This window comes from Bufo gargarizans, chromosome 3 (genome assembly GCF_014858855.1).
Source record: "Bufo gargarizans isolate SCDJY-AF-19 chromosome 3, ASM1485885v1, whole genome shotgun sequence".
NCBI classification, from domain to species: Eukaryota; Metazoa; Chordata; class Amphibia; order Anura; family Bufonidae; genus Bufo; species Bufo gargarizans.
Genome location: NC_058082.1, coordinates 204,515,062 through 204,542,186, shown reverse-complemented (window position 1 = coordinate 204,542,186; position 27,125 = coordinate 204,515,062). Strand labels below are relative to the sequence as shown.

General features: G+C 43.3%; 1 protein-coding gene across 4 annotated transcripts in view; it reads left to right on the top strand.

The window, feature by feature from the left end:
• The window catches only part of TMEM131 (transmembrane protein 131), a 211,592-nt gene that overhangs the window by 53,112 nt on the left and 131,355 nt on the right, over window positions 1-27,125 (top strand). For all 4 annotated transcript variants that reach the window (XM_044288480.1, XM_044288479.1, XM_044288478.1 and 1 more), the window contains exon 3: window positions 19,236-19,276. In XM_044288480.1, coding sequence (XP_044144415.1) covers window positions 19,236-19,276 — 41 coding nt within the window. The remainder of the gene's footprint in view (window positions 1-19,235; window positions 19,277-27,125) is intronic.

Below are 27,125 nucleotides of genomic sequence, written 5' to 3'. Positions count from 1 at the left end.
TCTTAGATGGGGTCACTTTTATGGAGTTTCTACTCTAGGGGTGCATCAGGGGGCTTCAAATGGGACATGGTGTAAATAAACCAGTCCAGCAAAATCTGCCTTCCAAAAACCAAACTGTGCACCTTTCACTCTACGCCCCGCTGTGTGGCCGTACAGTAGTTTACAGCCACATATGGGGTGTTTCTGTAAACGGCAGAGTCAGGGCAATAAAGATATAAGTCTTGTTTGGCTGTTAACCCTTGCTTTGTTAGTGGGAAAAAATTAGGCAAATTTTTTTTTCTCAAATTTCATCTCCATTTGCCAATAACTCTTGTGCAACACCTAAAGGGTTAACGAAGTTTGTAAAATCAGTTCTGAATACCTTGAGGGGTGTAGTTTATAGAATGGGGTCATTTTTGGGTGGTTTCTATTATGTAAGCCTCACAAAGTGACTTCAGAGCTGTAGTGGTCCCTAAAAATGGGGTTTTTGTAAATTTCTGACAAATTTCAATATTTGCTTCTAAAGTTCTAAACCTTGTAACATCCCCAAAAAATAAAATAACATTCCCAAAATAATTCAAACATGAAGTAGACATATGGGGAATGTAAAGTCATCACAATTTTGGGGGTATTACTATGTATTACAGAAGTAGAGAAACTGAAACTTTGAAATTTGCAAATTTTTCAAAATTTTGGGTAAATTAGATTTTTTTTATGCAAAAAAACAAAAAACACTTGGGGTCACAAGGAAACGTTATACTGTAGGGGGGAAGCCACAAATAGATGTTATATTGTATAGGGCAGCCACAAGTAGACGTTATACTGTATGGGGGCAGCCGCAAGCAGATGTTGTTCTTTATGGGGGCAGCCGCAAGCAGACGACGTTCTGTATGGGGGCAGCCGCAAGCAGACGACGTTCTGTATGGGGGCAGCCGCAAGCAGACGACGTTCTGTATGGGGGCAGCCGCAAGCAGACGACGTTCTGTATGGGGGCAGCCGCAAGCAGACGACGTTCTGTATGGGGGCAGCCGCAAGCAGACGACGTTCTGTATGGGGGCAGCCGCAAGCAGACGACGTTCTGTATGGGGGCAGCCGCAAGCAGACGACGTTCTGTATGGGGGCAGCCGCAAGCAGACGACGTTCTGTATGGGGGCAGCCGCTGCAGGAAGTAATATGTACGGTACACATATGCACGATGCAGGGGCAGGCTGACGCAGATTTAGGAGCGGTCAGCGCGCATATGACAGCTCCTTTGACGCCACCAAATATTATTTGGAAACGGCGATATCGCCATATTGCTGTTTCTTAATACTGCGGTATATAGTTGACACCCTAAGCACGACCACCTCTGATGGATTGCAGGGTGATGGTAACCATGGAAACGGGCAGTGTAAAATGTGATGGAAAAATGAATCAAGCCAGTAAAGGAAGCAATATGGACAATCACAGTACATTAGTAAGTGTTTTGTATTCACTTTCTCTACATGATAAATGCTATTTGCTGAAGTGACACAAGCCCTTTAAACTGCTCATCCCATTCATGTGACTGGATTGTAAGTGCACTATGCCGTGACGCACAGCTAATTTGTAGTGGAAGCAGTGCCGCTTCAAACAGCTGATCCGTGGGGGTGCTGTGTCCGACCTGATATTGATGACCTGAGGACAGGTTATCAGTATTGTAGTGCTGCACATCCCACCACTAGGATAGTTAATCCTTTGTAGTATACCAGTTTTAATCCAGACTCAGAGCTACTTACCTGCACTCCCGGCACATCTGATGGGCTGCAGTAAAGTGTGCTGCTCTGACTCACCTCAGCTTAAGGTCCTGATGTACTTTTAGGAGATAAGCAGATGAGTTGTATTTGGAGGTGTCCGTCATCTTTCTGACATTGGTTGGTGGCCCACATCGTAGGTCATTCCGAGTATCCCACTGTCAGTGATCATTTTCTACGTTACATTATGGTTCAAGCTGAAGAAATAAATGCGCAAATAAGATGTAGGGCGAGTTTTCTGTCAGGATGCGATGCATGTAGTGAACACGTACCATTCGGACTGTATCCTGACTCATTCATTTTTCACACGTCATCTTTGCGTTCAGTCTCTGCATGTTCTATATTGTACGTTTTTCGCACAGTCCTAGCTCCATAGAAGTGAATAGGGCGTGTGTGAAAAAGAGAAGGCATCCAGATGCAATTGCGTTCTTCACTGATGGTTGATGGGAGATGTAGTTTGTTGTTCAGTTTTTCTTCATACGAGTAAAAAACACGTGCAGTCTGGATACAATGCTATGGGTATGGTGTTTGTTTTCAGTTATTTTTCTATAAGTTTCTTTATATAAAATAAAACTTGAAAATGTGCAGCGCAAAAATGTTGGTATAAAAAAAAACCACCACCCTATAAAGGTGTAACAGCGCTTGCTGACTGCCTACTTACCCCCGTGGTGCCGGACTCTGTGTTCTGTGGTGATCAGGCCGCCGGTGTTTCTCCATTCACTGCTGCAGTCCTGGGCTCTGTCCTTGCAGGCATCCTCCTTCCTGGAATCGGCTCCACAGTTTCCTTCCAGCTCTGGGCACAGCATGCTTTCCAGCACTTCCTTAAAGGGGTTTTCCCATCTGAGACAATGGGGGCATATTACTAGCATATGCCCCCTTTTGTCTGATAGGTGCGGGTCCCATCAACACCGAGAACAGAGCCTCGAAAGTTATGGAGGGCACACTGAGCATGGCAGTGGCCACGCAAAGCGTGCTGCACTCCCAATCAGTATTATGGAGAGAACACTTGGTAGTGGCCGGATCCAGGGAAACCCAGGGTCCTCCGGCTACCACCTTCCCAGCTCCGTTCTCGGAGGTATGCCTCCATTGTCCCAGATGGGAATACCCCTTTAAGGGCTGGTGTGTATCACTTCCTGTGATTGATGGGTTTAGCAGATGTGACTGTGCTGACCAATCCTTGCCCTCTTACATCTATATAAGTTTTCCAGTCCCCTTCCCAGGTGCCTAATTGTCAAAGGTCCTAATTGTCAAAGGTCCTTCGCGAGAAATCCAACACGGCTGGATTTCTTGCTACTGCTGCGGCCATCCCATTCATTTCTATGGGATCACTGCTGCGCAGTGATCCTGGCCACGACAGGTGTCGTGCGACCAGTGTCACCGTATAGCCCTAGCCTAATTCTGTGTGATGTGTTAATGTGATGCTAAGTATAAACTATGTGATTAGGTCATACGGGGTCAGTCATCATTATCTGTGTGCATCTATTAAATACGTTTGCCTGCTTTCTCTTTACCCCCTTAGAGAAGACCACCTCCTTAAAATACAATTTTTCTGTGCAAGTGGGTGGTCTGCTCACTGTATATTGCAAAACTTCTGCCTTGTACTATTGATACAGTATATGCAGTGTGCTGAAATGACATTGACTTTGTCTTTTCATGATTGAATTTTTACCTTTTCTACCAGGTCTTAATAAGTATTCTCTAGTGTGGGGTCACTTAGCAGGGAGGTGAACCTTCTCCTTGGTATTAGCTATATTTTCATCTTCAGGTTAATGTTTCTTCAGCCTCTGCATTATCTTGCCGTTCAAATGGGATGCAAATGATGTAAAATATTAAGCTTTATAATTATTTAAGTACATAGTACTTTACATTAGTTCACTTTGTATCTTTGTTGCAGAGACTTTGACCTGTAATAAAACATTCAGATAAAGACAGGACCCTATAAAAAAAGAAAAAAGATGCATGTTTTGACGTTGCATACAGATATGCAGTATCTTTCATTAGATGGCTGTAATGAGCCACATTATGGAATGGGGTGTGAACCAGTCTCCAAGGAAGTTATTCCTTAAGAGGCAGAGTGCGACTAAGCATTTTCAACGTGCCAACAGATTTAGGGTATCCTATAAATCCGTTTTTGACCTTTCAACCACCTAACTGTTTTTCCAGAGCTGTGCTCTGGCTTTGAGAAAAGCACAGCTTAAATTCAGGTAAGCGGCTGCTTTAGCTGCTGATATCTCAGGATTCGTAACAGCTAGAGATATGGGCGTGGTCTTGTTGAAAATACATCAGGAGATATTGCTGTTTGACATGGAGTCAGGAGAGAAAGCTGTGAAACCTGCTTTTACTTTTACTTTCAGCTGCCTTCACTGTCTACCCGACAGCTACCTCTTCTGATGTAGAGGAAAAATGCTGTGATTCTGGTCTTGAATGGAAGTTTGGAATATGAGCTTTCAAGCAAGTCCAAATATTTAGCTGCTACGAATCCAGAGGTATGAGCAGCTAAAGCATCCTCCACACTTTAATCTGGAGCAGGGAGGCAGTTAAGATGCTGACTGCCTACAGGAGCAAAGAAAAATGCTGTAAATAAATTTCACACAATAATGTCAAAATTGCATTTTTTATTCTTTCCCCCTAAAATAAAATACTAAAAGTTAGCTGACTGCTGTAATGTAACGGAATACCCCTTTAAAGCTAAAATGTAGCCATGTCACTAAAGGGTTAAAAATGCAATTGTATGCGTGACAACAATATTTACTTCAAACATACCATAATTTGCACCCTATAAGACGCACCTGCCTATAAGACACGCCTAAGGGTACTTTCACACTTGCGGCAGAGTGATCCGGCAAGCAGTTCAGTCACTGGAACTGCCTGCTGGATTATTCAATCTGCATGCAAACGGACAGCATTTGTAGACAGATCCGGATGCGGATCCGTCTCACAAATGCATTGCAAGAACGGATCCGTCTGTCTGTCTGTCATATGGACAAACTGATCCGTTTTCTATTTATTTTTTTTTTTCACATTTTTAAAGGTCTGCGCAGACTGGAAGGACGGAACCGGCATTCATTTTTTACTTATTTTATTAAAAGATGTTTATCACAAGCATGATGCACACAGGACATTGCATCAACCCACGCAGGGGTCACAGCATTGCAGTATTTTTAATGTCTGATCCGGCACGAATACATTTGAATGTAAATTAATGCTGGCTCCGGCATTCCGCCAAGTGCCAAGGACTGACATCCTGAACGGATTGCTCTCCATTCAGAATGCATGGGGATATGCCTGATCCGTTCTTTTCCAGTATAGAGCCCCTAGGACGGAACACTATGCCATAAAAGAAAAACGCTAATGTGAAAGTACCCTAAGTCAGACCTCAGATCAGAGGACCTTTCACCGATTATGACACTGTGAACTAAGAATACAGACATGGAGAGCGGCACCCGGGGATCTCACTGCACTTACTATTATGCCTGGGCGCCGCTCCGTTCTCCCGCTATGCCCTCCGGTATCTCCGGTCACAAAGTTATAGTAGGCGGAGTCTGCCCTTGTTCTTCTGTAGCGCTGGCCAATCGCATTGCAGAGCTCACAGCCTGGGAGAAAATAACCTCCCAGGCTGTAAGCTCTGCGATGCGATTGGCCAGTGCTAGAGCAGAACAAGGGCAGACTCCGCCTACCATAACTTAGTGGCCCGAGATACCGGAGGGCATAGCAGGAGAACGGAGCGGCGCCCAGGGATAATAGTAAGTGCAGTGAGATCCCTGGGCGCTGCTGTATATGTCTGTATTCTTAGTTCACATTGTCATAATCGGTGAAAGGTCCGCTAACTTGTGCCAAAAAAAAATGAAATACTGCCCTGGCTTTTTAGGGGCCCGAAAGCGTGAGAAGAAGTCTAGGATCCAAATGTCTAAAAATGCCCTCCTAAAAGGAATTTGGGCCGCTTTGCGCATCTAGGCTGCAAAAAAGTGTCACACATGTGGTATCGCGGTACTCAGGAGAAGTTGGGGAATGTGTTTTGGGGTGTCATTTTACATATACCCATGCTGGGTGAGATAAATATATCTTGGTCAAATGCCAACTTTGTATAAAAAAAAATGGGAAAAGTTGTCTTTTGCCAAGATATTTCTCTCACCCAGCATGGGTATATGTAAAATGACACCCCAAAACACATTCCCCAACTTCTCCTGAGTACGGCGATACCAGATGTGTGACACTTTTTTGCCGCCTAGGTGGGCAAAGGGGCACACATTCCAAAGAGCACCTTTAGGATTTCACAGGTCATTTTTTACACATTTTCATTTCAAACTACTTACCACACATTAGGGCCCCTAGAATGCCAGGGCAGTATAACTACCCCACAAATGACCCCATTTTGGAAAGAAGACACCCCAAGGTATTCCGTGAGGGGCATGGCGAGTTCCTAGAATTTTTTATTTTCTGTCACAAGTTAGCGGAAAATGATGATTTTTTTATTTTTTATTTTTTTTTCTTCTTCTTACAAAGTCTCATATTCCACTAACTTGTGACAAAAAATAAAAAATTCTAGGAACTCTCCATGCCCCTCACGGAATACCTTGGAGTGTCTTCTTTCCAAAATGGGGTCACTTGTGGCATAGTTATACTGCCCTGGCATTCTAGGGGCCCTAATGTGTGGTAAGTAGTTTGAAATGAAAATGTGTAAAAAATGACCTGTGAAATCCTAAAGGTGCTCTTTGGAATGTGTGCCCCTTTGCCCACCTTGGCTGCAAAAAAGTGTCACACATCTGGTATCGCCGTACTCAGGAGAAGTTGGGCAATGTGTTTTGGGGTGTCATTTTACATATACCCATGCTGGGTGAGATAAATATCTTGGTCAAATGCCAACTTTGTATAAAAAAAATTGGAAAAGTTGTCTTTTGCCAAGAGATTTCTCTCACCCAGCATGGGTATATGTAAAATGACACCCCAAAACACATTCCCCAACTTCTCCTGAGTACGGCGATACCAGATGTGTGACACTTTTTTGCAGCCTAGGTGGGCAAAGGGACCCACATTCCAAAGAGCACCTTTCGGATTTCACCGGTCATTTTTTTACAGATTTTGATTGCAAACTACTTCTCACACATCTGGGCCCCTAAATTGCCAGGGCAGTATAACTACGCCACAAGTGACCCCATTTTGGAAAGAAGACACTCCAAGGTATTCCGTGAGGGGCATGGAGAGTTCCTAGAATTTTTTATTTTTTGTTGCAAGTTAGTGGAATATGAGACTTTTGTAAGGAAAAAAAAAAATCATCATTTTCCGCTAACTTGTGACAAAAAATAAAAAGTTCTATGAACTCACTATGCCCATCAGTGAATACCTTAGGGTGTCTACTTTCCGAAATGGGGTCATTTGTGGGGGTTTTCTACTGTCTGGGCATTGTAGAACCTCAGGAAACATGACAGGTGCTCAGAAAGTCAGAGCTGCTTCAAAAAGCGGAAATTCACATTTTTGTACCATAGTTTGTAAACGCTATAACTTTTACCCAAACCATTTTTTTTTTTTTTTGCCCAAACATTTTTTTTTATCAAAGACATGTAGAACAATAAATTTAGCGAAACATTTATATATGGATTTCGTTTTTTTTTTGCAAAATTTTACAGCTGAAAGTGAAAAATGTCATTTTTTTGCAAAACAATCGTTAAATTTCGATTAATAACAAAAAAAGTAAAAATGTCAGCAGCAATGAAATACCACCAAATGAAAGCTCTATTAGTGAGAAGAAAAGGAGGTAAAATTCATTTGGGTGGTAAGTTGCATGACCGAGCAATAAACGGTGAAAGTAGTGTAGTGCAGAAGTGTAAAAAGTGGCCTGGTCATTAAGGGGGTTTCAGCTAGAGGGGTTGAAGTGGTTAATAAGACCACCAATGTTAATAAGACCCCCAATCAGACCTCAGATTGGACCTCCAATGTCAATAAGACCTCAGATATGAGCTCCAGTGTGAATGACCCTCAATCAGACCTCTGATCAGAGCCCAATGTGCATAAAACCTCTATTCAGACTTCAGATCAGAGCCCAATGTGCATAGGACCCCAATTCAGACCTCAAATTAATCAGACAGCAGTGCAGACAAAAATATCAAATCGCTTCTCCTGCACCGAACGCCGCTGCCGCTCCTCACATCCAGGACTCTTCCTGTTCTTCCTGCCGCACGTTGTGCTGTGACTCGATGTGCACAGCGTGAGGTCACAGTGCGCCGGTGTCCTCACGCCATCCTCCTCACGTGGAAGCGCTCATTAGTATTTGCTCCATATATCCCCCACTTTGGAAGGAAAAAACTGTATCTTATAGGGCCAAAAATACAGTATATTAAAAATCTACAATAAACAAAGTGACATTTTTGGGAATAATTTTTCCAATTTTATTGTGACTGTTACGAGGTTAAAAAGACCTTAAAGGGGTTGTCCGGGCAGCCCCTTTGAGCCTAGCATCAGAGCATCTCATGCTCCGATGCCCTCCCGTGCCCTGCGCTAGATCGCGCAGGGCACAGGCTCTTGTGTTTTTAATAACACACTGCCGGGCGGTAACTTCCGCCCAGCAGTGTGTTCGGTGACGTCACCGGCTCTGAGGGGCTGGCTTTAGCTCTGCCCTAGCCGTTTTACTGGCTAGGGCAGAGCCAAATCCCGGCCATCAGTGCCGGTGACGTCACCGGGGTTCCTGTCAGCCCCATGGAGAGCCCGGTACGTCACCGGAACTCTGAAAAATGCCTTTGCCCTGTGCGATTTAGCGCAGGGCAAAGGAGAGCATCGGAGCATGAACTGCTCCGATGCTCATGTCAGGGGGGCTGCCGGGGTGAAAATGGAGGGCTGTCCAGGTTCAGCTCTGAACCTGGACAACCCCTTTAATTATTATCAAAGTCATGTCTCAAGGTCTGTTTGAGGTCGAACATTGATTTATAGGATACCTACCTTACATCTGGTGGCAGAGGAAGAGCTTGCGAAGAGCCTAATTGCATACCCTGCTTCCTAGACTCTGATAGACATAAACTAGTGCTAAGGAAAGAGTAAGAGCTGTAATCACTATCAATTTCCAGGCCTTTGGCAAATGAAAAAGACAATGTGATGGATTGCTATAGGCAACTGCAAAACTTTCACCATACCCATGTTTGGTAAATCACCTGACCTGTATGATGAGTTTCTCTTAAAGGGGTTTTCCGGTTTGCATCAACATCTTTAAAATCAGTTATGAAGGTAGCTGTAATTTTCTAATGTACGGTATTTCTTTAACCATTATTGCTCCCATCGTCCGTTCTGGGCTGTGGTCACATGACCATGTCCATGCAGCTCTTTCCTATTTCCTGTGATGTTATGTCCATATAGTGGCACTGATAGTGGAGTGTCTATGTAACTAGCTGGATGGGAGGAGCTATAAACTAGTTAGACACTCCCTTATCACCGCCCCTAACTCCCAGCTAGTTTATAGCTCCTCCCACCCAGCTAGTTACATAGACACTCCACTATCAGTGCCACTATATGGACATAACATCACAGAAAATAGGAAAGGGCTGCATGGACATGGTCCTTGCATAGACACTCCCTTATCACCACCCCTATGTAACTAGCTGGGTGGGAGGAGTGTTTTTTTTTTTTTTTTTTTTTTTTTTTTTACCGGACTCTGCAGGATACAAGAACGTGATGTGCTGTTTTTGTGTGTGTGTGTATAACATATAATAATGAATTAAAAAAAAAAAAAATTTTTTACCCTAACGTGTACGTCAAACATAGGCATAAAACGTGATGTGAACCCAATCTTGGTACTCCCCAAAATCAAATTTAATAAAGCGCAAAATTCCTGTGGTCTTGAGGTCTAACCTGACATACTTTATGGTGCTATATAATGGCTACAGCTGAACATGTCATAGATATAGATATAGATAGATATATCTATATCTATGTATGTGTGTATATGTGTGTGTGTGTGTGTGTATATATATATGTGTGTATATATATATATATGTATATATATATATATATATATATATATATATATATATATACACACACATATTAAGAGCAAGCAGAGCACGAGAATCCTAACTCTGAGCTATAATTGACTTCTTTTGCTTGTAAATGGACACAAGGATGTTACTGAACCAGTAAGACAAGATCAGTATGGAGCGATTACTTTGCAGATAGTGTACGTCTACACGTAACATGTTTACTATAGAAAATTTCCACTGCAGATTCAAAGAAAGCTGCAAGGAACTCCACAAAAGCAAATCTGCTGCGGCAGATTTTGCTGTTGATTTCCCTTTCCTTGGTGAAGTCCGCCGTGGTTGCAATGGCACCATACGAGACATTATAAATGGTTCCTTTTCCAGTGGTCGGCTGCCGGCTATTCTCTTTCAATAGTTTTTTATTGTCAGAGTAATAGCTCATGTCACAAGTAATACAGCATACAGAGTACATGCAGTAATATAAAACATTGAGCACAATACTCCTTTTTTCCTTTAAGTACAAATATAAAGTATACAAAAGCAGGCAGTGGTAGCACCCCTGCCTAAGAAACCGGCGCTACCTGTGACCGATCTGAGAACCTTAGACCGATTTCGGGACTGCCGTCCGCTGCAAAGATAGGCAAGAGGGAGGTTGTTGCACAACTACAGGGATATCTGGAGGCCAATCACATTCTTGACTACTTCCAGTCGGGTACTGGAGACCGCTCGGGCAATGACAATCTACTGATGGCATTAGACCAGAACGATTATATGGTCCTAGTCCTTCTGGACCTATCATCCGCTTTTGAAAGTGGTAGCCAGACTAGATGGAAAGGCCTTGGCATGAATGGTCTCATTTCTCCAGGACAGGGTACAACGAGTGAAGCTGGGGGTATTTCACTCAGCCGATCTCCCACTGTTCTGTGGAGTACCACAAGGCTCGGTTCAACATCTATCTGAGACCATTGGCCGACATCATCAGGAGCCACAATCTTTAGTTTCATGTTTATGCGGATGATATACAACTGTACTTTAGGCTTGCCAAAGGTACAGTTGATCAAGTCGATCTGGCCGGATGTCTCTTGGAGATCGATCACTGGATGAGTGCCAATTATCTAAAGCTTAATGGCACCAAAACTAAATGTATTACATTCAGTGACCAGAAAATTACACCCTCAGCACCCCAATGGCCATTGTCTTTTGGACCTGTCCCTGAGACAGCCATCAAGGTCAGGGACTTGGGAGTGGTATTGGACTCCAGATTAACCGTGGCTCCTCAGATAAATCAGGTGGTTAGTACCTGCCACTACCAACTGAAACTTCTGAGGAGGATCTTAAAATACATCGCTGCTCTGACCAAGGCTTTCCTGAGAGGGGATTCGATCAGCAGTCGGTTGGACTATTGTAATGCCTTTTACATGGGATTACCTAAGAAGAACTTGCATAGACTTCAACTTGTGCAGAATGCCACAGCAAGGCTACTAACGGGTGTTGCCCGCCGAGAGCATATCACTCCCTCTCAATGCCTTGCACTGGCTCCCTGTCCCTGTCCAACAATGGTGATGTTCAAGATGGGATGCTTCATGCATAGGGTATTCCATGGTGTGGGGCCCTTGTACCTGCAATGTAAATTCACCAGGTACGCCCCGTTGAGGACATTGAGGTCTAGTAACTCTGCGAATTTTAACATCCCGCAAGTTAATAAGATCAGACATGGAGGTAGATCCTTTTCAGCTCAAGGGGCCAGATTTTGGAACCGCTTACCTCTGGCTCTGAAAATGATTCCCAGTCTTCTCTCATTCAGACGTTGACTGAAAACCTTACTTTTCAAACAGGCTTTTGATCTTCCTATATAACACTTTTATTTCTGGTTTATATAATTTTTTTTTTTTTTTATCGGTCTATAAATTCACGGTTGGTAATGTCCCTCCTTTTTTAAAGATACTTTTTCCTCACTTTTATTAATTTTGTTCTCTTCACATTCTCTATCTCGCCCGAACCCTCTGAACCTTGAGATCCCTCTACCTTCCCTCTCTTTTTTTCTTGATTCTCTATTTTGATGAGTGCTAGGAAATTGGTCACTGGAATAGGTGCCTTATCCAGTCTAGGCCTTTGCGGCCCATGGTAAAGTGTCATGCCTTCTTCTTTTTCCTCCCTTTGTTGAATCGGCCAGCTAAGCTCATCGAGGCCCGAAGAGTAAGACTGCGTGTACACAAGACTATACAACATCATTATCATTGTGTGCAAAAAATAGTAAAAAATAAATAAAAAATCTAACGAAAGCCATATTAGTAGCTTACGTGTCCCTTGACACTGCCGTGGTGATAACGAAGAAAGGACCGGCACTCACAGATTGTTGCTGTTAATAATGCTTGGTTTATTGTCACCTATGAATGGTGATGCGTTTCGGCACAGTGCATGCCTTCATCAAACCGTGTGCATACAAAAATCGTCCTGCCTTTAAATAACCCGCCAGATTAACAAGGAAACGCTTTCAATTATTTGACAGCGTAACTGAGCAGTAGGGTGCTTCTGCTGGTGGAAATGGTGCGGTATGGGGAGCATCAGTTTGCCCTTCCTTATCGTGGACTTGTATTTACTGAACCCGGCTTTCATTCTCATTGAGGTTTCGCCCACATACAATAAACCGCATGGGCATTTGAGTATGTAGATAATTTACCTACTGTCACAAGTAAACATGCCCTGCATTGGTATTTTTTCTCCTGTGTGTGGATGGGTAAAATGTGTCCCTTATATCACACTTGAGCAATGTACACAACCCAGGCAAGGAAAGGTTCCTGGTCTGGGTATGGAGAGCGCACTCTGTCTGGATTCTGTTTTATTGCTCCCAATGTCGGCCCTGATAATCGTATCCCTCATGTTTTCTGCTCTTTTGTATGTTGCTGTTGAAATTCCATAACTTGTGGATATGATTTGGAAACCACGTTCCAATGTTTATTAATCGCAGCCCTAATCTTATTGATCCAAGGATGATATTTGACCACAAAGGGGATGCACGGCTCTTTGAACACCTTCTCTTATGCAGTATCAATCCTATTTTCCTGTCCTTCTGAAAGGCATGCAGGATAACCACTTGCTCTGAATTTGGTAGTCATCTTGTCGAGTCTAATTTCACATGTCTCCACATTACTGACTATACGTTTTACTCTCTGAAATTGAGAATAAGGTAGGGACTTTTTGGTAGAAGCAGAATGATTACTAGTAAAAGTAAGTAGACTATGGCATCTTTCTCACGGGCGAGATTTCCATGCGGGTGCAATGCGGGAGATGAACGCATTGCACCCGCACTGAATCCAGACCCTTTCATTTCTTTGGGGCTTTGCACATGAGCAATGATTTTCACACATCACTTGTGCGTTGCGTGAAAATCGCAGCATGCTCTATTTTGTGCGTTTTTCACGCAAAGCAGGCCCCATAGAAGGGAACGGGACTGCGTGAAAATCGCAAGTGCGGATGCGGTGCGATTTTTCACGCACGGTTGCTAGGAGACGATCGGGATGGGAAACCGATCATTATTATTTTCCCTTTATAACATGTTTATAAGGGAAAATAATAGCATTCTTAATACAGATGCTTAGTAAAATAAGGCGGGAGGGGTTAAAAAAAAAATAATTTAACTCGCCTCATCCACTTGTTTGCTCAGCCCGGCTTCTCTTCTGTCGTCTTCTTTGCTGATCTGTGAGGAAAAGGGCCTGTGGTGACGTCACTGCGCTCATCACATGATCATGTGATGAGCGCAGTGATGTCGTCAAAGGTCCTTTACCCAGGTCCTGAAGAAATGAGTGAAGCCGGGCTGCACAAACAAGGTGAGTTGAATTATAAAAAAAAAATTTAACCCCTCCCGCCCTATTTTACTAAGCATTCTGTATTAAGAATGCTATTTTCCCTTATAACCATGTTATAAGGGAAAATAATGCAATCTATACAACCTTGACCCAAACCTGAACTTCAGTGAAGAAGTTCAGGTCTGGGTACCACATATAGTTTTTTATCACGCGCGTGCAAAACGCATTGTACCCGCGCGATAAAAACTGAACAACGAAACGCAATCGCAGTCAAAACTGACTGAAATTGCAAACCTACTCGCGCGGGTTTGCCACAATGCACCCGGTACGCATCCTGAGCCAAAACATGACGCCCGTGTGAAAGAGGCTTATTACGGTAAGTACTTTTTGTAAATAAATCTGTTAATGCTCTACCATCATCCCCTCTTATTACCCATGTATCTAAAAAAGAGATTTTATGCGAGTCATAATGCAAAGTAAACTAACTCTGTCCAAATTTAATTAAGTTGGGAAGCAAAGTCAATGAGGGTTCTGACGTCGCCCCGCCATGCGCAAGAAATATCGTCAATGAAACAGCGCCAAAAAATGCAATGTTGTTAATATAATATAACGGATTGGAATAAATAAATTCGCTCTCAAAGCATGCCATATAACAACTTGCGTAGGGCGGTGCGACTCTCGAACCCATTGCGGCCCCGCGCCGCTGTTTGGTAGAAGTTATCCTGAAATAAAAAGTTATTCTGTTCTAGAACCACCGCAAGAAGTGAAAGAAAAAAGTCCCTTTCAGTGTCCTTATACGTACTATGCTCTAAAAGATTCCTGACCGTGCTAATTCCTTTCTCATGTGTGATAGAGGTATAAAGACTGCACACATCGAAAGTAACGAGGGTGCAGTCTTTATCCATATGCAGGGACTTGATCTCATTCAAAAAATATCCTGTATAGGATGGTGCCAACTTAGTCAGCGGTGTAAGAACCTTTTCAAGACAGATTTCTAGGGGAGAGAGAATGGAATCCGTTGATGCCACAATGGGGCGACCAGGAGGATGAGTGATAGATTTATGCACTTTTGGCAGTGTGTAAAGAACTGGAGTAATAGGGTGATGGTTAATCAAACACTCACCCAACTTGGCATCAATGGTCCCATTCTCTTTAAATCTCTTTAATGATAGTTTGTATCATATCTTTAATGTGATAAACAGGGTCAATTTGTAGTTCCTGATTTGTCTGAACATCACTTAATTGCCCTAAAATCTGATATTTAATACTCTCTATCTAATATGACCAGGGCTCCCCCCTTATCAGCTGGCTTAAATGCAAGAGATTTATCGTCTAACAAGTGACTAAGGCAGGGCTTGACAAATTTCCTTGGAATCTAGGAGCCAGCTAAAAAATACCCCCCAGATATTAAAATCATTGGTGGGCAGTGCGCCCCCCCCATCATTGGTGGTAGTGGCAGTTCCGATCGGAGTCCCAGCAGTGTAATGCTGGGGCTCCAATCGGTTACCATGGCAGCCAGGACGCTACTGAAGTCCTGGCTGCCATGGTCAGTTTCTCTGCAGCAATATACTTACATGCCGCCCGACACTCCTTCTTGTAACTCACAGGTCTGTGCGGCGCATTGCTTATGGGGGGGGGGGCCCACTGCCCACTGCCCACTGCCCACTGCCCACTGCCCACCAATGATGCTGCATGTGTGAAAGTACCCTTAGGGCATGTTTTTCCTCCACCGTTAAATTGTGATGTATATGGAACTCTCCTTTTTTTTTTTTTTTTTTTTTTTATTTTTTTTTTTATTGATGAAGCAATTTATTTAGATCCTGCTGAACCAGAATAATGAAGGTCTCCACTGGGTGAATAAGATTTAGGAGGTGAAAAGGTGCTTTTAATCTTCAAACCAAACTTCTCAAGAGAGAGTGCACCAGTTACTGTTGCATCACCCAGTTGAGAAGCATGATATTCATTAGAAAAATGAGCTTTCAAACTTGTTACGATAAAATCTCTGTGACTCATTTTTTTAGAGGACAAATTTTAAAACCAAGTTCTCTGTCATACTTGTGGCCGTGTCAGTCTTGAGCTTCGCAAATGATGGTGTCAACACCAGCAGAGCAGGGCGCCATCATCGGCAAAGCTGACGCACCAAGAATGATACGGCCACAGGTATGACAGAGAACTTGGTTTATATAGTTTTTTGTGAATCAAGTTTTAATGTAAATCTCGTTTCCTTTTCCTTGTTAATCTGGCAGGTTATTTAAATGCTGGATGATTTTTGTATGCACTGTGCCGAAACGCATCATCTTTCATAGGTGACAATAAACCAAGCATTATAAACAGCAACAATCTGTGAGTGCCGATCCTTTCTTCGTTATTATTGTTTGGGACGAAAGCCCCTGGACACGTGCACCACCACGCTAACTTCAGCTGCAGTGCCGTTCAGTGGTTCTTGTATCCTACTGTTGTGGTGATGTCTCCTTGAATTCCTGGCCTCTATCAATGACGTATCAATGTGATTTAGTGGCATTGGTCATGTGCCAACTGGACACATCATTTCTGGGTTGGGCAGCGGAGCATGGAAATGTTAGGATATGAAGACCAGGGGATTGGTATGTGAGGATATTTGTTGGGGAAATGGGAAAAATCTGTAAACAGAAATCATACATCAGTAAGCTTGCATTTATTGTACAAAGTCCTGTGTGGTCCAGAACGTTTTATATATTTATAGTATACAGCCACTCATGGAAAATGACGTTTCCGTCATTTATGGACCTTCCTCAGAAGCATGAGACTGTGGCTGAAACCAGGATGGCATGGAGACACTGGATCTTTGGGGTAGGATTTGCCACCCCTTCTTTGTGGGCTGACCTGGGATGGGAAGCTTACTTGCTTGCTACCCGGCATTGGCAATCTGCTTTTTCACTCTACAGCCTCGGATGCTCCGCTGGGCTCCCTGGATGTAAACTTCCTGTTTGACACTGCAGCAGCAAATCCCTGGCCGCAGCTGTGACCTGCTCCCTTGCGTCCCATGAGCAGGTCACCACTGCCGCTAGCAGTTGTAGGTTTATGTCCAGGGAGCTCAGTGGAGCAGCCTTAGAACAAGCATGAGCTAGTGCCAGGAAGCAGGTAAGTATAGCCAAAGGTGCAAAACCCCTTCAATCTTCAGGTATTTCATGCTTAGTTGGTCTCCTGTTTGAATAGACGGGGGTTACACATGTGTACAGCTGTGTCACACTCTATAGAGTGGCTTGTACTCTGCTGTCTCCAGGAGTGCCACAGACAGAAATGGAGGGCGGCAGGACTCCTGTATGAATTCAGCATTTGGAACCCCCTTGTCCAGTGGATAAGGGGTAACTTGTTACTGGAGTACCCATATGACGTTTCTAGGTTTCTGAGTTCAGTTACCTTCAATATAATTTTTTTTTAGTCAATGGGGGACAGATCCGTCTTCAATTGCACCATATTGTCAGTGAAAACGGATCCGTCTCCATTGACTTGCATTGTAAGTCAGGATGGATCCGTTTGGCTCCGTATCGTCAGGCGGACATCAAAACGCTGCAAGCAGCGTTTTGGTATCCGCCTTCAGTGTGGAATACAGGCGCAACGGAGCCAAATTTATGCATTGTGAACAGATCCTTATCCATTCAGAATGCATTCGGGCTGAACAGATCCGTTTTGGACCGCTTGTGAGAGCCCTGAAACAGATCTCACAGGCGGACGCAGAAACGCCAGTGTGAAAGTAGCCTAACTCTGCTATTCTAATGATTATCCGTGCCCCATCACTGTAGAATTCTTACTTTTGTAATATGTAAATGAGCCTCTAGGAGCAGGGTTGGGGCGTTGCTCCTGCACCTAGAGGCTCCCGTCTCCCACCTCAAGTCACGCCTTCCAAGTGTTTGACAGGGCCAGGCATCGTTCGCATCCTTCTGCCTGCCCTGTGCCCTGGGGAAATCTCACGCCATTCGGTATTCTGCGCAGGCGCAGAGAGGAAGCTGGCAGCCCGCGAGCGTCCTTCCCTCACCGCTCCTGCGCAGAATACCAAACGGCGCAAGATTTCCACAGGGGAGGCAGAAGGATGCGAACGATGCCAGACCCTGTCAATCAACACTTGGAAGGCGTGACTTGAGGTGGGAGATGGGAGCCTCTAGGTGCAGGAGCAACCCCCCTCCGCTTCATTTACATATTATAAAAGTAAGAATTCTACAGTAATGGGGCACGGATAATCGTTAGAATAGCAGAGTTAGGTGCAGCTGACATTTGCACATTGCTAATGTCAGCTAGTTTAATACTGAAAATTCTAGTGATAGAGGCCAATGTCTGATACAGGATAACAGAAGGTCACAATTACGTATTTAGCTAGATGAATGTGAACAACATAGTAATTTACCAGATAAGCAATAATTGGAACAGAAGGAGCAAAGTTCAGAAAATCCTTCAAAACCCAGCTAGTGCGGCCTTTCCCATACTTACAATGCGGACATGGGAGTGGGCTAGCACTCATTTTCTAGAAATATGTGTTTCATTGGCAAAGGCTGTGCTCCTCTTATCTGTTAGGGCTCATTACTTCTTGGGGTTTGGCCACATGTAGTGTGTGAGAACTGTGCCGACATGAGGTTTTGTGGGCCGTTAAAGTGCACCTAAACTTTTATACTGTTTTTGACATGTCATAGTGACCTCAGATGTTTTGATTGGTGAGAGTCTGTATTCTGAGACTACTATCGTCTCTAAAATGAAAGGGAGATGCCGTCAGTCCAGCACAGTGCCCCTTGGTTTCTACACGGCCAAGCAGAACCTATCAGAAACAAAGGGGTGCTGAGTAAATGGGGTTGGTTACTTTGCAATAGTTTAGCGATTTAATTTACTCACAGTATTTCTGTCTCTGCTCCTATTGCCATCATTCACGTATTCTCTTTCTTCTGCTGGTTGCTCCTGCTGTAATCAGTGCCTGTGCATTGTTTTTGCATCCCTGGCACCTTAATATGACATCATTAAAATTTGCTCCTTAGCCTGTATTGCCACTGGGTAGACTCTTCAACAAGCGCCTGGCGTCTGCGCAGTAGAATCAGTGTCCACTGCGGTCAGTGCACACACTCCCTTCTCTAGCCAGCTGCGCTCTGAGGCCTGGACACTGGAAGCAGGAATTCATTCTGCTGCGCAGACGTCAAAAACCAGCAGAAGAAAAACAATATGGATGAAAGTTAATGAAGGCAACAGGAGCAGAGTCAGAAATACAGTGAGTAAACTACAAATATTGCTAAGTGGCCAACCCCTTTAAGCCAAGCACCTTTTGTTTTAGCAGTCTGAGCATCGGACCACCACCCCATTTCTGGCATGGCACTATGATGTGGCAAAAGTTTGTTAAAGTGTACATAAACTTTCATAAATCGTGAAAGTGAACATTTCTGAAAAATCACAGTGCGAACTGCGAATGTGAATGCTCTAATAGAGCATAATGACAATTTGTATTCTACTGTGAGAACCACTTTCATGCTCTGTGATTCAACACAGGTAAATGTTTTTTTCAGGGATTTTAATATAGTTTACCTACTCCATCCTAGGATAGGTTATCAGTATTAGATCGGGGTTGGTCCAACTGTTGTGTGAAGAAACAGTGGTCAGCAAATATGCCGTTACTGAGATTACCTTTGTAGAAGTGATTGATTATATTGTCATTTGTGATACTGAACAATGAAAGCAGCCTAACTGTCTCCCATTTTTATTTGCAGACAGAGACAACGATCGGCCTCAGTTCATATCAGCAGAAAAGGTGAGTTGTTTGCTGGGTACTGATGTCCTTTCATTATGGAATTCCTGGAATTCTTCTGTTTGAGACAAATGCACAAAGGAGGAGAACCTACGGCGCGGGCGGGGGCCACGGAGCAGACGGTGGGCGGGGCCATCGGTTTTAATGCTCCCTTTGCGGTAACTCAAGCGTAACCCCCTAAATGTCAGAATCAGTAGTGAAACTTCTGTTTTCACCTTAAACCTATGACCGTGTGAATATTTTTGGACTGCCGATGTAAATGTAAGGCTGAATTCACACGTCCGTGGTACACGGTCTGTGAGATACCGGGCTGGCATCCTGCTTAGTGCAGGAGTGCCTCGTATAGATCATACAGGTGTATTACTGTACTGCGGCGGAGCAAAGCGCATGGCGTCATAGCAACCAATGACACAGTGCGCTCCTGCACTAAGCAGGATGCCAGTCTGGTACCTCACGGACTGCATTCCACAGACATGTGAATGAAGCCTAAAGGGAATAATTGGCTTCCTGTGAAACCATGCTGCAGACTGCATCCGAAACAAAATTTGCATTGTCGATGCAGCTTTCTGTACCATAATATTGAGTGAGAAAGTTCTGCCGTCTGCTTCCCTGTTCATCCTAATTGAAATCAATGTGGTTGGTGTGGTCAGTTGAGTTCCTCCACACCAAACACAGCAAGCCAGATCTAGTAGATCAGAAATTTCAGAAACTGGTTTGTGGCAAAGACGCTATCATGTGACAGGCCGCGTTTATAGGGGCTGTCCAAGTGTTTAATACTGATGACTTGTCCTCGGGGTAAGTCATCAGTATCTAATCAGTGGGGGTGTGACTTCTGCCCCCCCCCCCCCGCTGATCAGCTGTTTGAAGAGACGGCCTCTTTCATGGGTCACGTGGACTAGGTGCCGCACAGTCCCATTCAGGTGAATAGACCTGGCCTGCAATACCAAGCACATCCACTACAGAATGGATGGTGCTGAACTTGGTATGGTGTGTGAGGAATCTGCAGTGCTGGGTGTTGGAGCCCCACCGATCACATACTGATGATCTATCTTCTCTTGGACAACCCCTTTAAATGTCTGTTGGTGCAGATATTAAGAGACCTAGAACCACGTTTATTAAGACCGGCATTTTAAATGCTGATCTTAATAAAGCCCCATGGTTGGTGGAAAATCTGCCGAAGTTATGAAGGGGCGCCGGCCTCTCCATATCGTTAGCGCATCCAGCACCAGTTCTAAACGTAAGACCGCTTCCTAGCCGACTTACATTTAGACCATTTTCTACGCCTAAACCAGGTGGGGAAAATGATGAATGAGACGGGCCTGTCAGCCCTTCCCCTCTACGTCCACAATGTTAGACCTGGCATGAGTGGGGAAAAGTCACAGATAGCGGTTAGTTGTGCTGTCATCTGTGGCCTGAAATACGCCTAATTTAGGCATATTTCAGATTAGTAAGTTACCTCCATAGGCTTTTAAAGAAATTTGGTGCACATCCAGGCAATCTGTGTGCCAGAAATTCCAATCTACACCAACTATGAGCTGGTTTAAATGCTGTTAAATCTGCTGGGCTGTGCGATGCGACACCCCCTCCCGCCAACTCCTGCCCACTTATTTGACACTTGAAAACTAGCAAAGGAAGTGCATAGTCCAAAGTATGGCGCATACATAGTGTGCTCCGCATTTAGTAGTGCTGGAAATCAAGCACCCATGCTGCTACTAATATTTGTCTATGGAGATTGCATGGCTGTGTGCATGAAACACTGTTATGAGGCGGCACATACTTGGCCATATAGTGTGTAAAGTGTTGAATAACTGTACCCAATATACTGTATCACCCCAGCTAAGGTCGCTATGTACACACTGCGGGTTTAGTTGGCTTTTTCCGTCTACACATAACGTTATCAGTAGAATCATACGATTAGTCATGTAAAGCCTAGCGACTGTTGTGTCGATAATGGCAACATTGAGAGGCATCACAATAACATGAAGACCAGCCGTCAAGCCTGTGCACTAATCCTGGTCTAGAACTACATATCTGGAAATGAGAACACTAGGAGAAGACTTCCTAGATCTGTGCTGTCACTCTGATTCTCTGTGTTTTCTGACTTGTGTGAGTCAGTGCTGTAACCAGTCCTTCCCCTATAAATAGAGTGTGAAGTGGCCGATCGCTATAGGCTGCGGCCTGCGACAGCGCCCTTCTATGGGAGTGTCTGACTGGTGACTGTGTGCATTCCTGCTGGGGCACACCATAGCATTAACCTGTAATGTAGTGCTGCTGCAGAATCCATACCGGTTTTGCTTGGCTGATGGATTATGATTATTATTATTATTTTTTTATATATCTAGTACACCCATTTTTTTATATAATAGAGCACACATTTCTATATTTAGTACATGTGCACTAAAACAAAGCACGTAAATTCACACTATTTATGTGCTTTTTTGTTGTGGATTTTTGTGTAGATTTTCTATCCAGCAATCCCATTCAAGTCTATGGGGAAAACTGCTCTACAGAAGCTGTTAAATTGCACGAATAATTGACGTTAACAGATAATTTTTCGCACGAAAGAAATAAACTTTGTACATGACATTTGTCAGATCTCCTTCACTTTGCTGGTACTGTATAACACTGGTTTTTCTACAAGAAAAACTGCACGTCATATGCAATGTGTGCAGGCTAATCCCTATAATGACCCCCCCCCCCCCTTCCCCAATGCCCGACTGTAAGATGCATCTAGGATTTAAAGGAGGAACATAAGAAAAATTACTTTTTTCATCAGACCCTCATTACACCCCCAAGCTCCATCAGACCTCAGATCAGACATTAAAAACGCAAACAAACAAAAAACACGTACTTTGCTGGTTTCAGACAGTGCTGCCACTCTGCAGATCCAGGACTTGCCACTCCCTGGTCGTCTTCAGGACCGCACTGCACTGTGACCTGACATTGCACAGTGTCAGGTCATGGTGCATACCCACATACATGACGTCCTGAGGCTGTACTCAGTCAGGAAAACAGTGCGGCGCGTGGCCCAGAGGAAGGACAGTGAGGGTGTTTACTGCGCAGCACTTCCCATACCACTCCCCGCTTTACCAATACTTATGAACAGAAGTGGTCATTAACATTTGGAGTATAAGACGCACTGCCGTTTCCCTGTCTTATAGTTCGAAATATGGTCAGAGGAAAGTGGATGAGTGAGTCTTCAGTCTGAATGACCACCGTTGACTATGTAGCTTACTTTACTGATCTGACTGATACTCCAGCTCAGTTATTCCCTAATGGGGCCCTGGATAGAGTTACAGTTTGTGTTTCCTTTCTGGTCTATGCATCACTAATTAATTTTGTAATTTGACATCTAAAGTTAACCATACGTATGACTATTTCTAGTCCTGAAAAAGAGAAGTGCTGATGTGTCAGTAATGGTTAGATGAAGGTTGCCTGTGGTTTCCTTTTTACCGTTATTGAGTATTTACTATGCACCTGGTGTCTGCTCTGTGCAGCCTAGTGTCATCCTTCATGCTGTAGGTTTGGCCTAGCACGTTGTGTGAATTTGATTTTAGAATTCACTTTGACGTTTTGCTGTCAGTGTGGTCTGTGTTTGAATAATGTTTGCCGCTTGATCTTTCTGCTTGTATCCACTTAAAATGAAATCTTCAGTGGAAGAAATCTGTAGCCTACGTCTCTAGAAATCCATGGAGCCATTCTGTACCCCTCCGTACGTTGGATGCTAGATTACAGAGATGTTCCCTGTTAGAAGCATTACTTCACGGATACCAGATCTCCCTCGTGTGTCGCTGTATAAAAGCACAATGCAGACCTCCCAAAGTGGTGCTGTAGGTTGTTGGGGAGCAATTACTTTGCTGGTGTCCTGTTGCAGACAAAGTACAGAACAAAAATATCTCGCTCATTTCTCCATTTTTATTTTTGGGGATATCTACTAGATTTCAGAATTTTGGGCCTATACTGTCTTGAGTTACAAAACCAGAAAAAAAGAGTCTAGCTCCATGACTTTTATAGACTTGGCCACCTGTTATTTATGCAGTATAAGGGCTCATTCAGACGACCGTATGTTACATGAATCCGTTCTGCATTCATTCCTATGGGTCCGCAAGATCCACGGATAGCATACCCTGTGCTATCCGCATCCGTATGTCCGCATAAAAGATGGTAAATGCCCTATACTTGTCCACAAAATGCGGTCCTTGGCCCCATTGAAGTCTCTGGGTCTGTAAAAATGCAGAATGCACACTGAATGCGTTCTGTATGCAATCCAGATTTTGTGGATCCGTGTCCGCAAACTTTAACACCCTGCCCTCAAAATAATTTGTCACTTTTTAATACAAAAAATCTGACTGTCTAGTAAATGTTAAGATTCCAAGGGGCACTCCACGAATTTTGGGCACAGAGATCAAGAAATACTGGCTTTAAAAACAATCTAAATATGTAAAAGTTATTGCCTTGAATGTAAATGTAGAATAATGGTCTCCAAACACATCAGTGTATTGTTGGCTGAACCTGCCGATGATATGATATTTGGGAAGAGAAGGATCGAGGAAAGGTACTTTTTTTTCACCTAATCCTTTTGTTCTCCCAGGAGAGAGGCCACCACCAGAGGTGTTTGGCAGCATCTTTCTCCCTTTTGGAAGCACATTCATGCTTGGCAGAACCAAGGTAGATAGCTGGCAGCTATTGAAGGTCACCTTTAGTAAATAAGTTATTTGCTTTGTTTTGTGAAGGTAATTTTGGAGACACATTTTAGGATACTCTGTCACCTTTTCTTAGATTTTTGACAGTCTAATGAAGCATGTGGCACTATTCAATCCAATAATCTGAATTCTGGTGGGGGTCTTGAGATCATGATGATTGATCATGGTGGTCCTATCCATCCATACTTTCGTGCTTACAGCTGAGATTTAATGGAGAAAATGTAGCATTTAAGAAATGGAAACTGAGCGGCTTCCTATAAAGTGATTACAGCTGCACGTCTCACCTCTGCTGCGGTGTCTACCTGAGGCCGTTGAGTTGCTTCAACCAAACTGGGCATAAACATAATCTTCCCCCTACCTACTGTCATAACTTATCTGTCTGGGCTGGGAGAGTTGGCATCAGCGGGGCAATGCATTACAGTCAGGTCCATAAATATTGGGACATCGACACAATTCTAACATTTTTGGTTCTATACACCACCACAATGGATTTGAAATGAAACAAACAAGATGTCTTTAACTGCAGACTTACATCCAAATCAGGTGAACGGTGTAGGAATTACAACAGTTTGCATATGTGCCTCCCACTTGTTAAGGGACCGAAAGTAATGGGACATAATAATTAATTATAAATCAAACTTTCACTTTTTAATACTTGGTTGCAAATCCTTTGTCGTCAATTACAGCCTGAAGTCTGGAACGCATAGACATCAGACACTGGGTTTCATCCCTGGTGATTCTCTGCCAGGCATCTACTGCAACTGTCTTCAGTTCCTGCTTGTTCCTGCTTGTTCTTAGGGCATTTTCCCTTCAGTTTTGTCTTCAGCAAGTGAAATACATGCTCAATCGGATTTAGGTCAGGTGATTGACTTGGCCATCACATAACATTCCACTTCTTTCCCTTAAAACACTATTTGGTTGCTTTTGCAGTATGCTTTGGGTCATTGTCCATCTGCACTGTGAAGCGCCGTACAATGGGTTCGGAAGCATTTGGCTGAATATGAGCAGATAATATTGCCCGAAACACTTCAGAATTCATCAGTCACATCATCAATAAATACAAGAGAACCAGTGCCATTGGCAGCCATACATGCCCACGTCATGACACTACCACCATCCTTCACTGATGAGGTGGTATGCTTAGGATCATGAGCAGTTCCTTTCCTTCTCCATACTCTTCTCTTCCTATCACTTTGGTACAAGTTGATCTTGGTCTCATCTGTCCATGGCATGTTGTTCCAGAACTTTTTTAGATGTCGTTTGGCAAACTCTTATCTGGCCTTCCTGTTTTTGAGGCTCACAAATAGTTTACATCTTGTGGTGAACTCTCTGTATTCACTCTGGTGAAGTCTTGTCTTGATTGTTGACTTTGACACACATACACCTACCTCCTGGAGAGTGTTCTTCATCTGGCCAACTGTTGTGAGGGGTGTTTTCTTCGCCAGGGAAAGAATGCTTCGATCATCCACCACAGTTGTTTTCTTGTGATCCTCTGGGTCTTTTGGTGTTGCTGAGCTCATTGGTGCGTTCCTTCTTTTTAAGAATGTTCCAAACAGTTGTTTTGGCCACGCCTAATGTTTTTGCTATCTCTCTAATGGGTTTGCTTAGTTTTTTCAGCCTAATGATGGCTTGCTTCACTGATAGTGACAGCTCTTTGGATCTCATCTTGAGAGTCGATAGCAACAGATTCCAAATGCAAATAGCACACTTGAAATTAACTCTGGACCTTTTATCTGCTCATTGTAATTGGGATAATGAGGGAATAACACCCACCTGGCCATGTTGAGAAGCAAATTGTCCCTTAACAAGTGGGAGGCACATATGCAAACTGTTAATTCCTACACCGTTCACCTGATTTGGATTTAAATACCCTCAAATTAAAGCTGACAGTCAGCAGTTAAAGCACATCTTGTTCATTTCATTTCAAATCCATTGTGGTGGTGTATAGAGCCAAAAATGTTAGAATTGTGTCGATGTCCCAATATTTATGGACCTGACTGTAACTAGTGAAGGCCTCAGCAGCAGAACACCTCAGATCTCCTCTAGTTTACTGGTTGTGCACGTTTCTCGCCTAGGCCATCAATATCAAAATCCTGCATACTCCATTAAAACAAACAAAAACCTTTTCTTTTTCTTTTTAATTGTATAGAAATGTTTTCCTGAAATATGCTTTTTACCAGCAGCTCAGTTGCAGCTCAGTTGCTACAGAAACAACAATACAGCTGAAACTCGAAAAATTAGAATATCGTGTGCAAAGTTCATTTATTTCAGTAATGCAAGTTAAAAGGTAAAACTAACCTATGAGAGACTCATTACATGCAAAGCCAGATATTTCAAGCCTTTATTTGTCATAATTTGGATGATTATGGCTTACAGCTTATGAAAACCCCAAAGTCACAATCTCAGGTACCCTTTTGCTCAGGGGGTATGGATTAATTATCTGACTAGAGTGTGATACTTTGAGCCTAGAATATTGAACCTTTTCACAAAATTTAAAGTTCCATTACTAAAATAAATGAACTTTTGCACGATATTCAAATTTTTCGAGTTTCACCTGTAGGTTACAGAAACAATTATCTGCTGCTGAAAAGATACATTGGTGTATGATTGAAATGAGGTCGCACATTTAACTGTTAGCCTGCGAAGAACTATTATTCCTTCTGTATACGACCGTGTCCATATTTTGTTCCGCTAAATACACATTCATTCTATGTGTGCTCCATGTTTTTTTGTTTTTTTTTCCCCTATAGGAATTCCTATTCTTGACCGCAATGCAGACTGTAATAAAACTTGTTATATTAGCAGAACAGCCACACAAATACCCCCAATTTTTTTTCCAAATTCAGCCAGTGCTAGGCCCTCTCGACCGGAAAAGAAGAGACTTATTTTTCCTGAGCAGGTCAGTGGAAGTATTGAAAAGAAGGGAGTCATGTGACTGCTGTGGCAACCAAGTTTTGTGGCAAATATATCTTATATCTCATATGCAAGATTTACATTTTTTTTTTCTTAAATATACACGCTCCTAAAGAATTATTAGGAACACCATACTAATACGGTGTTGGACCCCCTTTTGCCTTCAGAACTGCCTTAATTCTACGTGGCATTGATTCAACAAGGTGCTGATAGCATTATTTAGAAATGTTGGCCAA